The 16052-nt window shown below is 32.9% G+C and overlaps 1 protein-coding gene across 1 annotated transcript; it reads right to left on the bottom strand.

The window, feature by feature from the left end:
• Positions 1-1407: 1407 nt before the first annotated feature.
• Positions 1408-7397, bottom strand: LOC128988738 (phospholipase A1-like). The gene is made up of 7 exons (XM_054410336.1): positions 7174-7397; positions 5981-6128; positions 4895-5028; positions 4093-4359; positions 2969-3136; positions 2263-2428; positions 1408-1621 (listed from the first exon to the last, which is right to left on the bottom strand). The coding sequence occupies exons 1-7, from the start codon at positions 7217-7219 to the stop codon at positions 1456-1458; spliced, it is 1095 nt and encodes a 364-aa protein (XP_054266311.1). The 5' UTR covers positions 7220-7397; the 3' UTR covers positions 1408-1455.
• Positions 7398-16052: the final 8655 nt, after the last annotated feature.

Genomic DNA, 16052 nt, shown 5'->3' on the forward strand with positions numbered 1-16052 from the left:
GTCGACCTCAGTCCACCACGCCTCCCTCCCTGATGGAGGCTGTAGCTAGAAGGCAGGAACATTCGCCGGGTTGCCAAGCACGAAGACTCGACAGCAAGACAATATGGCCATTGACCAGCTTGAAGAGTAGACCTATCCCCATTATCTTCCGCCTTCCGTTCCAAATGTGGAGGTGAAAGCCCAAACTTCACTTCCTTGAATCCCTTCAAGCTGCGCCCGTGGACGTCTAAATTTCTGTGGTAAGGGCCAAAAGCCAAAAGTACTGTTTCTGACAGTTTAATTTTTTTTTGCAATTTCTATATCATGATAAGAAAACTCACAACGTAGGTATACATTTTGCGTTGACATATCAAAGGCCACGCCGGCGAGCTTTCTAAATATGCTATAATAAGAGTAGTTTTAATGATTGATTTTAGAGCAAAACTTAGGAAAACTTATGATGTATACACGTTTTGGATTAAATTTACAAACTTGAAAGGGTTTACGTGTGTTTGGTTTAGGCCTCCGAAATAACAGAGTTATAAATACATAGATTTTTCAAAACATGGATTAATATACTTTTTATAGGTTTAAAGCCGGGTTTTCCTAGGCGCGGAATCGGTGAGCGGAGAGAGGAACGCGGAGAGCGGACTCCACTTGTCTTAGGCAATTTAATGTTACTGTTTTCCTAGAAGCAGAGCGGAATGCCATGTTAATTTCAATTCCGCTCTCCGCGTTTCTCTCTCCGCTCTCCGCTTCCGTGCCTAGGAAAACCCGGCTTAAGAGATGATTTGTACACAATTTGCTTTGCTACGCAGTTTTGTAATCAGAATGACTTCCATTAATTCTGAAGGTTTCTACTTAATAGATTGATACTACTTATATTTTTTCTATATACTTTGAATACTGGAACTACTATGAGTCTATACTTAGCATACTATTATAAAATGTTAAGTTTTTTGACCTGTGATTCATACGCTACGTGATAGGTATCATAGCATAGGTCATGTCTGTGTGCTCTGTTGATGACAACATATGTAATTGCAACTCGCACTTACGTTATGCCCTTTTACGTTTCTAGACATTTAGTGGTTAGGTTTAGATATACACCTGCTTAAATTCAACTAAAGGTAATGCTACAACACAAAGCCGTAAGTAGTTAACTTTGGTTTCTAAAATCTAAGGTAAATGTGTAAATATGGTAAGTGTTTGTAAAATTGTTTATATTATTTTTAGTTTATGTGTCAATGCAATAAGCAACTTGTGTCTTAATGAACAATAATGAGAACGACTTTTTCTCTTCTCTGCGGCCTCTCGCTGTTGCAAAGCACAGGTTCAGCAGCTAGTCGTTTATAAAATGTTTAACAAGTCACACATTAGTGAGTAAGGCGAGTGAAGTTACACAAAATTTATTACAAAGACTTTATTATGATCAACAATTACAACACAATGTTTGAGTTGGAGCTGTGTTAGATTTTATTTTCCACTCAAGTAGGCAACAATTTTATCCTCTATAACATCTGAACATTCTTCTCTGCCTATACTGTCAAATTCATTGAAGGTGCCATCATTGATATACTCCTGCTTGTCGAACAAGTACGGCGATTGTTCCTTTCCGAAAGTAATGAAGGAAACATATTTCCTAAAAAAAATATTTAAAAAATTAATATAAAAAAATTAGAACACTTTACCGTTAGTATTGAAATTCCTTAATGTACAGCGGCTTGTGTGACAGTTGAATAGTCTTCAGTTCAATCTTTGACATTCCATCGCCATGTTAGTTGTAGCCAGGTTTTTAATAAAATTTGTCTTAGTTGATGTGAGCCCCCTACAGATTGCGCTGATCTAAATTACTGATTTCTGCCAATTACACGATGGTTTTTACCAAGTCAAACTGATGGAATGACTTATTATGTGCTATAGCAACTGTTGGGACCCAGCAACTATGTCAGTACTAAAGAATAAGATACAAAATAGAGTTTTAGACACTAGCGCAATCTGTGTCTGGCTCACACAACTACATTCTTTTTTAGTAAAAAAATGGCGACAGCTGATCCATATATATGGGATGTCTTGGTTCAATCTTCTAATGTTTGTAACTTTTCAATGCTTGAAAACTGGGCTTGCTGTCGTTGGTGATGATTGCAATTTAAATAAATTACCCTAGTTCGTATTTTCGTATAGAGTCAGATGATGGTAGTATCTTAATCAAATATTGAATCTTGCAACTATCTTTAGGGTATATGTTTCATGTGTGTATCTAACAGTAAATGTAAAACTCACTCGTTTTGGTCCACCTTGTCACCCAGAAGTCTCAGGTCTTGTTCTGCATGTTTGTCACATTTGCCGTCTATCAGTTTACTCCAGGCACTACAGTAGATCCCCCACATTTCAGAGTTGATACTCTCCGCGAAGTACAACACACTCTTCATATGAGAACACGCCAGATCTATCCGTAACAAGTGGAAATGGATTATGACAAACTTAAATGGTTTAAATAATTCAACCGGCAGTTTTGAAAATGAGATTAGAGGATAACAGATGATAATTTTAATAACTATGCGTCATCTTAAAAAAAAACCTTTCTCATGGTAGTTTTTGTACTAACCGCCTCTTTTGGAGATTGTCGCTATATTTTAGTTATGTCTTAAGAATTTCACAAATTACCATATTGTAGCTAGAAATGTATTCTCAGATTTAATAGATTTTTAAACTTTGAGTCATGTGTTAGAAACTCCTAATTCCCGCATGCACTTTAAGTGATGGTGGCAAAAATTGCTTTTTTGATTTAGCAAAGGCATTAGTATTAGAATTTTTCAAGATAGTAATTAGTTTAAACGCTCTTTGTAATAATGTATCCACCCAAATACATACACGTGGCTTTAAAGAAGACTTCGTTTGACAGAATATAGAATCGATAAACTTAGAGTAAGGAATTTGCTAATTACTTAGTACAATAAATAAACTTGTTAGTAAACACAGAACTTACCACACCCACAGCCTGGCTGGAACTGGCCGTTGTTGAGATATACATCAACATCCGCCTCAGCCGCGCTCTGACCAAGTATACCAATGTTGCTGTGGTATGTATCCCTGAAGTCAGCTACTCCTTTATTTTCATCACCGGAGAAGAAGAGTGGCAGAGCAGGATCAAATCCTAAGCACATTTTCCAAACTTGATGAAGAAAGTTATCTTTATCATTTTTTATCGATTGAATAACTAAAATGCACTATTTTAGTATTGGCTATGGTATCACTAGCTGGATTCAATCTTATCTCATTGACCGACTCTGAGTCATTAAACTGGGAAATGAAACATCGGAACCCCTCATAAAACACAAACATGGAGGAGGAGGGGGGGGGGGGTCCTCAAGGTTTCCGATATTTTTTTAACTTTTGCTTGGGCTGACTGCTTCTGTTATTTGGGCTGACTTTCCTAGCTGCGTACAAAACTGTATGACACACAAGTAAACCAATAAATATACACAGAATAACAAAAAAAAACAAAAAAAACATAGAATAGGGGAATAAAAAAAAAAATATTGCAATGCTAGCTGAGCCAACAATGAAAATTATTCTATGAATGCATGTAACAAAAATACAAATGGCAAAATTTAAATCTGAAATCAGAAGTTTTCGAAGTAAGCCTACCTAATCACAAAATAAGAACGACTTTTGAAAATATGTGTTTATTTTGGGAATTGTCCCTTTTGGTGAATCTATTTACTTAAAAATAACAGTTATTCATTATAGACATTGGCGTTGATTTCTATTTAATATGGATTTCCTTAGTAGCTTTGTTGTAAGGGTGAGGTGCTGGCATATCTTTTCACTATTTAAGTAGCTTATGTGGACTTAACTTTTTCTAGAAAATAAGACAATCCACTGATAAAATAACATATCCATAAATGATCCTGAAGGGCGAAGGCAGAAAACCGTCTGCAAGGCCCAAAGCAAGATGTTCCGGAGGATAATGAGAAAGTAGGAGCCGAATGAGGAGGTGGATGTGGACTGGAGGGGCTTGATGACCAAGCCAACTACCGACCGAATACTAATATTTACTTTAGTATGTAAGTTTGGGGTCTTTATAACAAAATAAGTTTTAATACATACTTGTAAGTCTGGCAAACTGGACGCCATGTTTTCTTTGCATCTGGGAGGACGTTCTTCCAGCGACATGTCCTCCCAGGCTGTGTCCTAGTATGTGAACTATGTTTTCAAAGTTCTCCAATCCATGGCAATCTATAACCTTCTTAAGGAAGCCTGAAAGACAAGCGGCTACAGGGTTGATGCTGTAGACACCCTGTAGGTAACATCCATCCTTTACAAAATATCCCCAGTCGATGCCGATGATGTTGTACTCTCCGTAGTCCAAGTAGGCTGAAATATCATGTATATTTGTAAGTTACATCATTATTTTATTATTGAAGAGAAAATTAAATCATTGCCACGTGAGGCACTAATGGCATCATATGCGGACTAAAATGGAATAGCAAAGGGACAAAAAGGAGAATCACTCGAACTGGTTTTTTTAATAGGGTCTCAACTGATTAAATGTGGAATTACAAGTAGGATTACCTAGGACCACAAGCAGCTTCAGGTAGGATTATAAGTAAGTATAATAGGTAGCTTTAAATAGAATCATGAGTAAATTTAAGTGGGATCACAAGTTGGTAATTAAGATTTTAAATTCTGCAACAATATTAAAAGCTACATTGTGGCTCTGTAAATTTGTACACAATCTAAAAATAGTTTTTCATTTATCACCGACCCAACCTATAATGGGTAAAAAAAATTGTAATAACATTAAAAAAATAATGTTTTAAGGTATGCAATGAACTAGTGAATCTTTTTAATTTTACTTCTATTGTATTAAGCTTGTTTTTCGTAAACTGTTGATTTACACCATTCATACCGTTTATCAAGGACGTCATCATTAGGCTATTTCTGTCATTTGTGTATCCATGTACAATGATCTTCAGTTGTTTTTTTATGAACCCTGCACCTCCCAAGTCATTTTCGTCTATCTGTCTTCCATCTCTATTATCTCTGAAATTTAAATTATCATGTTGATGAATTTCCTTTTGAGACTTCGAAACTTAGCCTTAAGATCCTTGATTGTTAGTCAGCGTAAATAGTTAGTTACCTTACGGATTAATATTAGATAAAAGACAAAGCTACCACAAGCGATTTGACACACCTTCGATATTCTGAACTTTTGCTATTCGCCAAAAAACAGAAAAAGGTTTTTGTAAAATAGAATATTTTAGTGTTTTGTGATTTGTTATTATTTGCTTGTTGTATCATGACTTGACTGCTATACAGTGCATATTTTTTGACTACTACTCTCTGCAGTGCATTCTAACTTACATTCCAACGGTTGGGCGTTTGTGTATTGTTAGTTGTAATGTGTTAGTTTAGTTTTTTTCACCTGAGGACGGGATCAGATTCCAGATCCCAAAACGTTGTGTATTGTTTTTTACATTCGTGATGAAAAATGTCCGCAATAAACCTTTGAACAACATTAACTCGCCATCACCAACAATGAACTTCAAACAAAGAAGAATATTTTCAGTTTTTAATGCCGTCATAAATGTCAATCAAACTGATTTCAGAGCAGGGAACACATTTTGCATACCTGCACTTCAATTGAAAATGGGATTAAGAAACAGTAAAAAAACCACAAGTGATTTCATTGACCTGAAGCTTACGTTACAATACTAAATCTAGAGAAAATGCTTCTTGCCCTGTTACTATATCTAGATTTTATATTTCAACGCTATTCTATTAATCTATCATATCTACCCTAATCCTTACTTTATAGAAATCTAAGAAGTTATATCGTAGGTGGTGAAAAAAGACCGAGAGGAACTTTTATGCGGAGGATGGAGTTAGTAGGTGGCAGATGGTGAGGAGCGACGAATTGTGGATTTGTTAGGAGGACATCATGACACACTGACTTGGCAAAAGCCACAACGGCAGGGAAGTTGTAGTTCCTTACCTTGTGTAAAGCCAGTATGTGACCTGAGAAGGACAAACCTGATCTTGAGCTACTGGGCAGTCGTTGGTGAGTTTATTCAAAGCCTCTCTTATGTTAGCATCAATTGTTAAATCAATTTTGAACAAACCACCAAAATTTAGATTAACAGCTGTAAAAAGAGTTTTAATTGAGTACTAATGGCAACATTAATACTTATAAAACTATAGTTCGGCCGCTTAGAAAACGACCTGCGCGCTAATGCTAAACCAATGCTGGAGGAGGTCGCTTTCTAAGCGGCCGAACTATAGTAATATAACCTTAAAGCAGAAAAAAGTATATGCATCTATAACCGATGATTAATATTAAGGTAATGCATCTAAATTCTATTAAATTTTATTGGTTCTTTCTTTGTTATTGAGTTAGTATGGAGTATTTTATTTTGGTGTAACTATATAAACAACTGTGATACTAAAGGAGGAAGGTTTTCTCTTCTAGTTCTAGTTTAAGAACTTATAATTGTAGAAGGACAATTTTATTGAGTATTAAAAGTTCAACCATACAGTTAGTGGTAGTAGGTAAATTTAATTTGGAACTTTCTTCATGGAATATATTGGAAGACTTTGATAGCCACGAAATCTAGAAAATCTGAAGCCCGGTTTAAAAATTCCTATTACCAAGTGCAATGTTTCTGTACGAGAATAAATTTAAATTACAAACCAGGTATGCCCACAAATTAGAAAACATCATAAATCTAAAATACTATAACATCACGTATAGATTGTTGGTATGAAAACAAAATACTTAAACCTGCTGAATACAATATGTTGTCCCAAGAAAATTTACATGGAAACATGTTTTATGCTTTGGAAAAATAAACATACTTGCATTACATTTGGTAACAGTCTCGTAACCAAATGCTAATAGTTTCGTAGTGACAGTGAGTGTCCCACCTTTTCAATCACTCAAATAAGGCCTTACAAAAAGATTAGATCAGCATACTTGGCAAGAACTCGTTTCTTTTATAATATAATGACAACCTCATCGCTTGAAAACATCCTCTAAATTTTTATGTATAAGTTTATTCCTAAGTAAGGTATTAACTGTTATGTTAGCTTACAAAATACCAGCTAATAAATAAAAATAAAAAGATTATATCCTTAAAAGTCATAAGTAAGAATACAGCCAAGAATATTAATAGTTGGTGTCAATTTTACCTGATGAGCACCCTAATATGGCCAGTAACGCGTAAACTGTTCTCATGGTTTGGTAGTTAAGGTTTAGTAGGAAGATTCAACATTTTATACTATCTATAATAGATTATGAAACACATGCTTGTTTATACATGTGTCTACTTGTCAACAGTTACTATGCATGACATTAAACAGAGTAAACTGCTGAAAATTGTTTACTTTTCACTTATTATGAACAGTTTGGCAGCTTATTGTATTTAAATAGCACACTGTTATTGGAAGGTAACTTTAATCTGATATAATTCATCCTTTTATTTCCTTACTCATAATACAGCATAGCTGAAAGCAATTGAATGAAACTGAAAAGTTAAATAATGCACAACCTTGAGGCAGCCAATTATATAATCTATAGGCTTCGTTAGAACTGAATAAAAGAAACTTAAACATTGTGCAAATGTTTAAATGGTCATATTGTTTGTTGCAATATGTTATGAAATAGTTAGTGTGTCATTATTTGTTCAGAATATAAAAAACAAACCTATTATAGATGATTTTACTATCATTAATTCAGTTAATTGAATCAGAATTTATAGTTTTAAAATGCCATAAGAGGTATAAACACGCTATACGGCATAATTATGAGCAAGCATTATTACAATATCACATATACTTTGTACAAATATACAACTCTATACGTACCAACAAATGTAACTGAGCCTAGATGTAATAATTTTATGTTGGTAAGTACGGTAAAGTAAAAGTTAATTTTTTTCAATTTATTAGCAACTATTTTATGATCTTTAACTAATTTCAATGTCTTTTGAACTCCAATATGGAAATTAGATTTTTAGAAGTTCATATCCAACTAATAAACAATGTCAATATCATATTTGTAACTGAATAAATTTCATATTATTACTAAAAAGAATGGTATGAAAATGAAAGGAGATATAGCAGGAAAAGTATTTTGGTCCTACACATTATGTAGGTCTTACCAGTGAGAAGTCCGAAGCTCCTGGAGGAAGAAATGTTAAAATGTTACAAATGAAGGAGTTTTACCTTATTTTAACTACAGTATTCACAATGTGTTCAACTAAGGTAATTAATACTTATAGTACAACAATAAGTATGAATAGGTTTATTAAATAAGCATTTTATTTTTAGATATTATTAATAATTGGTTTTTATTATTTTCTATCAGATAAAACATTTAGCTTTATAAATTTAATCGTCAAGAGCAAAGCCGCAACTGGGTGTGTTACTCAATTATATACTTTTCATTTTCCATCCATTAATAATTATGTAAAGTTTTTAAGATACACATTATCGTATCGTTTACCGTAATTATTAAGATAATATATAATATTCAATATTATCACTTACGTTGAATACATTTCCATAAAAAGGTGGTTTTGACCAAAATATTTATTGCCAGAATAATATATAAATAAGGTACATAAAGACAAAGTTATCATGCAGGTACGGAATAACAGCTATTTAAACGTCGATTTCATTGTTACTTTCTTGTAAGGAAACGTGTTCTTTTAAGTTAGAATAAAAAAATATATTTTAGTATTCTTTATTTGTCAGGTACTATAAATAAATAATAAAATAACCACAAATAAGAAACACCAAACATAAATATTTTAAGGCAAACAGTTCAAACTTATACACAGCTTTAGTTTCCTTAGTGTATTTATTGTATGTACGATAAGAAGTAGTAAACCGTGTTTTCGACACAGCTAGTTTAAGAATGTGTAACTGTTAGTTGGAGGTTTTGGGTAGCGGTTGCTCCATTTGCCGCAATCACAGCGTCTAACGAAGGAAGGCGGAACAAACGAACAACGTGACTTAAGTTATAAGTGTAGTTGCGTGCTGCAGTAACTCCACAAGGACTGAAGTAAGGAACATGACGATGACTGTAGCTCTACAGCTGCTACTGGTGCATGGAGAAAAGTCACTTCATAGGCTCCACCCTAAAACCGCAGGCACATGAACTCGCACGACGTTCACAATCCCATAGCCTTATTCGGCAGCCAAATTTGACAGCTAGGAAAACCCAGTATGCCCAGAAATGCCAGTATCATATTTTTAGATAGTTGTAGTTACGGGTTGAGGTAGGTTTTAAAGCTACTAATGTAGGATTCAAAGCTAAATTCTGTAACTCTTATAAATTCTAAAATATTCCAACTAGGAGGTTGGCAAAAGATGGGCCCGAATTTTTAGGAACGTTGTCGAGCACTCAAATTGTTAAATTTCGGCAACACTTTAGATGTAATTGAATAACGCAGATTTTCCACTCTTAGGAAAAGATTGATTGATTAAAGACATCAAAAGTGTGAATAAAAACTGAAGCTGAAGACAAAAAACTATTATCTTTTTGGTCTGTAAAAAAGATGCCAAAAATAGAAAATTCGTTCTGCAGTTAATTAACTTTGATGACATTGTACCTCATAAAGTAATGCCTTATCACTGACAATATAATACTCTAATATTTAAGTTGGCTATTGGAAACGAAATTTCACCAAAATCGGACAAAAACTACTCATGTTATCGCGTTCACGGGCTTATACATGTATATATATATGTATATAAATCTATAGATAAGTCAGATAGATTTTATAGATAGTCTGATAGATAAATCTTATATATATATTACATATAAGAATAGTATCTTATACATATATAAACATTTGAACAAAAGGTGTTTTTGGCCTCTGGGCACTTCTAAATAAAAAAGTAAATCGGGCCCAGGCCTAGGTGTTACCGTGCCACCTACGGTAATAGCTATTTCGTTATAGGGAAATTCGCTAAAACAGTAAATTCTACGGCGACAGTTGATTCGGAAAACGATAATGGTTTGCATTTTTCTGTAAGTCAAGCAAAATATTAATTCTGTAAATCCCGGTTATTTCTAGTGTTTTATTAGCCATAAGTAAAAGAGTCCACAAACCAACACCAACCATCAACTCAACATCCACACAGGTAAGGCGAATCCAACTTTCGCACGTACCTTACATAATGCTCTTTACAAAACCATTGCCGCTCTCATGTAATAATTGGCATTTCCTCTTTAAGTTATTAGTTGACAAAAATATCAAAATATTGTAGAGAACTTGTTAAACACGTACCGGTAAATGGTGTATTTTTAGTGTTCCTGTAGACTGAATACGGCAATCGAATAGTCACGCCATTGGCACAGTTAGTATCATAATTATTGCAGGTGTTCCAGTACAAGCATATTGACTACAAAAACATGTCGTAGTGATCATGTGTAACATGATATACCTATTGAACAAAAAACGTATTCGTAAATAATACGCTTATAATTAGCTAAACGAAAATTAACATTAGTTTTTAGTACAATCATTGACTATATCATAGTCAATTGTACAATGTTTAAAAAGGGATGCTAATAATCGTGACAACTATAACATGAAAAACACAAGCCCTCGAATTGAGAGTGGGAGTGTATCGTAAACATACAAAATTATTTATGTTTGTATTATCTTCAGAAAACTCTTTCAAAATTTTGGTTATCTGAATTAAAATTGTTAAGATGAAATGTAGTTTATCAACACAGTGAAATGAGCAACCAATGCAAGTTTTCTTTGCATCATAATAAAACATTTCATATAATATAGCACTAAAAACATGATACTCAATTTAATCCTAAATAAAGTAAACATATTGAAGAATAGTAAACATAAAATGTATCCCTGAGACACTCCCTGTGCATTTACCTAAAATATAACTCTTTATTATTATCCTGTAGTGATAGAAGAACTTCTACTTCATGTGGATAAGTATATTCAATAACAATCGCAAATAAAATCGGAGTTAACTCTGTAACATAACATTAAAACAAAATTCATAACAGTTTTCCAGCCAAGCTTATCATCCTTATTAAAGCTGATCCTGTTTTTTAATGATTTCTACCAAATGTTTTCCCCTCATAGCCGCATTAGGTTGTCCATGTTTAACTTTGTCATTGATAATGTACCCTTCATGTTACTACCATAGATTATTAAAACCTTACTTTTATGTATGATGGTCTACGGTCTATATAATCATAGTTTTCTTAATATTCTTTTCACTAAAACCATTAATAACGTCTGAAAAGTCAAGTGACTTTCGCCAATTCTTAACTAAACCTAAAAAATCTAGAAATAATATTATTTTTTACTTTGATTTTGTAATAACTATATGTAGGCTATTTGAATTTTAAATCTATGATCCGCTGGAAAATACTCTTCAATAACAAAAATTAAACATAAATAGGGGGCCCGGGCCTTTTGACCAGAGTTGCACCAGCCCTTGTGGGGGTCATGCCTCAAGGGCATATAAGTCGTAAGTCCTGGCTCTAATCAGTAGACCGATCGCACCCCCACAAATAAAGGGAATGTCATATATATATATATATATATATAATTAGTTTGAATACTTAGTGTAAACATTGTATACTTTATTTAACCTAAACACGCCAATAAAATATATTACTGGATTAATATTATTGAGACAACATATTTGCCTTGCCAACCGGAGGTGACACTTAAATTTTAAATGATAGCAAATATTGGGATGATTCGCATGTTTTCGACGGCGGTATAATCCAAAGCATGATTTATAGCTCTGGTGATGATTGGTAATTAAATGCGATTAGATTCTGTGTTATCGAGTTCAAAATGTTAATAGAATTGTTGCACAAGAGCCCGATAGGAGCTGTTAAACCTTGGAACAAATGGTTAAAGTTCTTGACATTGTTTTATAGCTTGGAAACAAAGTCGACATCTTTTAAACTTTAAACTGTTTACTTAAATTCAACAACTATACAAGTTCATGGTAATGTGGACACAATCCGATTACATTGTTTACATTTTTCTTTAGCCTATTTTAATTTTAAGAATTTCTGTCAAAGTATTTAATCAGTTTTCCTAAACGAATATTAATACAAAATGTGGACGTTAACAAAAGTATTACAATGACAAGTAACAAGATGTATCCATGTAATGAAAATTAAATGATTCTATCTATAAAACTAAATTTATAGATAAAAAAATGCTTTATAACAAATATGACATTAACGTTAATTTATTCAAATTGGTTTTAAAAGCACTGACTGATATAAATAATATGGAAATGATTGTAGTTTTTGTCAAATAAAATGTATATACAAAAAAATATTTTTTTTATAGGATTAAAATATTTTAAATTTCTCTTTAAATCTCTTAATAAATGGTAGGCCTAATTTATTTTAAAAACACTAAAATCCTGAAAATAAAAACTAATTTACTAAGATTTTTCATTATAATATAACATTACAGTTATAAAAAGAAACAAAAAAACAATTGAATGTTGTTGGAAAATATTTTTTTAAGTAAGAAATAATAGATAATTTTAAATCAGATCCACTATATTTAAAACCAACCACAGATTGTTAATTTGTATGTCTAAAAGTAAAAATTAAAATTATTTACAACAATAACATAGAAAATAAATACTATACAATTACATTGACACACGAGACTGTTTCACTCTTCGTATTCACTGAATTCTTCTCATCACAAATAAAATGAATGCTTCTCAGTTTTCAACTCATTGACCACTGCACTCACACTACCCTGAAAACATAACGTTTAAATTGGTAAAATTTTGGTTTGCATAACTTTTATTTTGATTAAAAAAAAAACACAAACAAACAATATCTTAAGATATACAATGTCAAAAACAAGTCCTGGGACGGCATCGTTATTTTAACTTTTTTCAGCTGATGCAACGAAGCTTATGTTATGTACGAGCATGTGTAAATAAATGTTAATGTTAGTACCAATACCAAAAATCTACGTTTTGAATAAAATATGATAGACATTACAAGAACAATCCTAACAGGTTTTAGAATGTCATCAAGCGAGGTTTTTTAGAAGAGGGCCACCCCTATTTAAACTGTGGAAAAACCACAGTTTAGGTTAGGTTAATTTAACTTTCCTCGCAGTTTTTGTTTGTTTACTGAACAGAAATAATCACAATATTAAAAAAAATCGCCTATCCTAAACTGTGGTCTCTCCACAACTTAAATATTAGCGGCCCTCTTCTGAAAAAACCCATAAAGCAGTAAGTAAAATTAAATCTCTTAATAAACACAGTACGCAAGCCAATCTCAAAAAGGCATAATTTTAGCCAAAACAGCTGAAAGTAATTTCGAGGAGAAGTCCGTAATTTCAAACCTCTGCTACTTTAGCTAGGATGAACCTTTTGAGATCGAAGCTGTGGCACTGTGTTTTCCCAATAATGCCCTTTTATTCAGTGTACCACTCGACCTACTATACTCTAACCTTGTTATTTAATTTAATTTAAATGTAATTAAACATGTGTTCTAAAAACAAAATGTGACCTAATTTTAAAATTTAATTAAATATTTTACTCAGCTTTGTTCTTTTTAGGGTTTCTTCCGACTTATTGTGGACCTTCCACCGTATCAAGGACATATTTCTTTTAAAAAAGTAGATTTTTAAGTATAAAACCTATTTGCAAAAGTTAATTCTATTATCTAAGATTGTTGAAAAATTCATATGTTTGACCTTTTTAAGAATATTTTCCATTTTCATAATTATATTTTTTTGGAATATATTTTACATAAAAGAATACCATTTTAGCCTCTAGTCACCAAGGGGGTATGAATTTTAGTCTTAATTAATTTATATAATAATTATATCGGATTAAATAATCTTTTCGTCATACTGCAGCATATAGCCTACATCCATATTAAATACAAAATGGTTGCGGGTCTATAGTAGCATTTTACACTCTAGGGAGTAAAAATCAGCTGTTTTAAAATTCAGTTGTAAATTTTGATAGTAAACAATGTAACGAAAGTATGTATCGGTTGCTTAGTAACATATAGTTGCATTATTGTAAATAGTTTGACATATCGATACTGTATACTTACATAAACAGTACTTACACAATCGTAGTTTCTGATGAAACGATTGAATTACTTACCGACTAGCAGCTTGAAAGGTTATTGTTTTAAAAGGTTATCTTTAATGAAAATTATTTTTGTTTTGTACTATTAGTTAGTTCAAATTATGGTGCAAAGTAACGAAAAATATAGTGCATCACACGGGCAAAACGTGTCTTTTCAACACACTTCGAGGCTTCGCCTCAATCGTAAAACTTGGGCTCGGGTTGAAAGGAGTCAAACTACGCCAAAGTGATGGATTTACAATTTTTTTTTGCATTCAGGTGATGATGGGAAACTCTGCAAAATACGTTTGCCTTTAGTTAAATTTGACAAGTTTTTATTCTAAGCAGAATAAAAACACATATTTTGTAAAACCAATAACAGTTAAACAATGACAATAGTATTCAATTCGTGTTTTGTTAAATACACTCAATTTTATATTTGGCATCCTTCTTCTTAAGTGTTTTAACACAGTCAAGCTGAAAACTGTCTACGAAGTTAACTATTCACGGCATGATTTTTGGCTGATAGTTGATTGAAAGTTTTAAGAAAATATCATACACAAGTTCAAGGGAAAACAAATGTAACTAATCGAGCAAATACATTTATTGATGGAATAAATAAAAGAGATTTGAAATGTTAGCCACTCAACTTTTAAATAAAATTTAGGTGATCAACACAAACGACTCTAGCTTTGAGTAATTCTTAAAAATTTTAAAGGGTTTTATTTTTTTAAATCAAATAAGTAAAGAAACAAACGATTTTACTTTCATTTGAGATTATTACAATATTAACTAAGGCGTTGTTGATAACCAACAAAAATTCCTACAAATTTAATGCAGTCAATGAGACATAGGAATGTTAAAGTTAACCAGCGTAACTTAGAAAACTCACTAGTGTCTGTGTTTTGTGCTGAAAAGGGAATAATATCTTGCGAACAATAACACGGCCTCTACGAGATAAAGCTTAAAATAAATGGATTTAGTAACAAACAATTACAGTAAAAAAAACTCTTGGTTTAATTGTGTAAATTTGAGGTGTAAATAACATTTTTCAAAATATACTTACACATTCATTCCCACCAACTCGTTTTAAAAGCGCTTTCCAACTCAAACCCCCAGTCACTCCAACAGTTGTTCATTCCTTTTTGGAGCATGGAGAAGGCAAAACTTGTGGAATCCCCCAGTTGTGGCAGGTACCTCCTGTTAAGCAGGACCGTTTGAACCTAAGAATACTTTTTATAACTTCACTTAAACTCGGAGCGTAACGTCTTTCTCCGGGTTCTAGTTGGACAGAAGAATGTGCATTCCCTGTGGAAGGTAACGTCAATAGAGCATTGGATGAAAGATAATCTACATTTTCAGGAGATTCGTAAACAGCTTCTTTACTGGTAGATATCGGAGAACAGTTTATGAAATGACAGGAAACTATTACCAAGAACACAAGTCCAGCTAGGACCAAGGCACCCCGACACAGCGCCATAACTAGGGGAAGCTCACACTGCGCGATTCAACAGACGAATGACGGCAGAAAGGTTTCACTTACGATCTATGGACCTGATCATGGCACTAGAGTAAAACTAGCGGGTGATATAGATAAGGTTATTTCAGGGTTTCCTCGTTATTTTATCTAAGACCAGTCTTTGGACGCCTCGTGCTTATTTTTTGGCGCCAAACATCACGCGACTCAAGCGACACCACGGCGTGATCTGGTATCTAAGGAATTCAAAAAAGGTGAAGCTGAAGTTCTGGTTTATCACTTGTTTTGGAACTGTGGAAAACTACCAAAGCTGTGTTGGCTTTAATGTTACTGACGTCTCTCTAAAATAAATCAGCATTTACAATATTAAATCATACTTTCATCCAGAAACAAAAAAACATTTGAAATTCAACTTTAGATGGTTTTTTTTTACGTAAATGATTTACGTCGATCGTCAATTTTT

The sequence above is a fragment of the Macrosteles quadrilineatus genome, unplaced genomic scaffold (assembly GCF_028750875.1).
Source record: "Macrosteles quadrilineatus isolate MER2022 unplaced genomic scaffold, UCM_ALF_1.0 Scaffold_3__2_contigs__length_128488019, whole genome shotgun sequence".
NCBI classification, from domain to species: domain Eukaryota; kingdom Metazoa; phylum Arthropoda; class Insecta; order Hemiptera; family Cicadellidae; genus Macrosteles; species Macrosteles quadrilineatus.

What these genes read in the sequence shown, in the direction of transcription:
- LOC128988738 (XM_054410336.1), bottom strand. Translation starts at nt 7,219, where the DNA reads ATGAGAACAGTTTACGCGTTACTGGCCATATTAGGGTGCTCATCAG. An exon ending in CATATTAGGGTGCTCATCAG is followed by an intron (nt 6,129 to 7,173) that starts GTAAAATTGACA and finishes CTCTTTTTACAG; the next exon opens with CTGTTAATCTAAATTTTGGT. An exon ending in GACAAGGTGGACCAAAACGA is followed by an intron (nt 1,622 to 2,262) that starts GTGAGTTTTACA and finishes TATTTTTTTTAG; the next exon opens with GAAATATGTTTCCTTCATTA.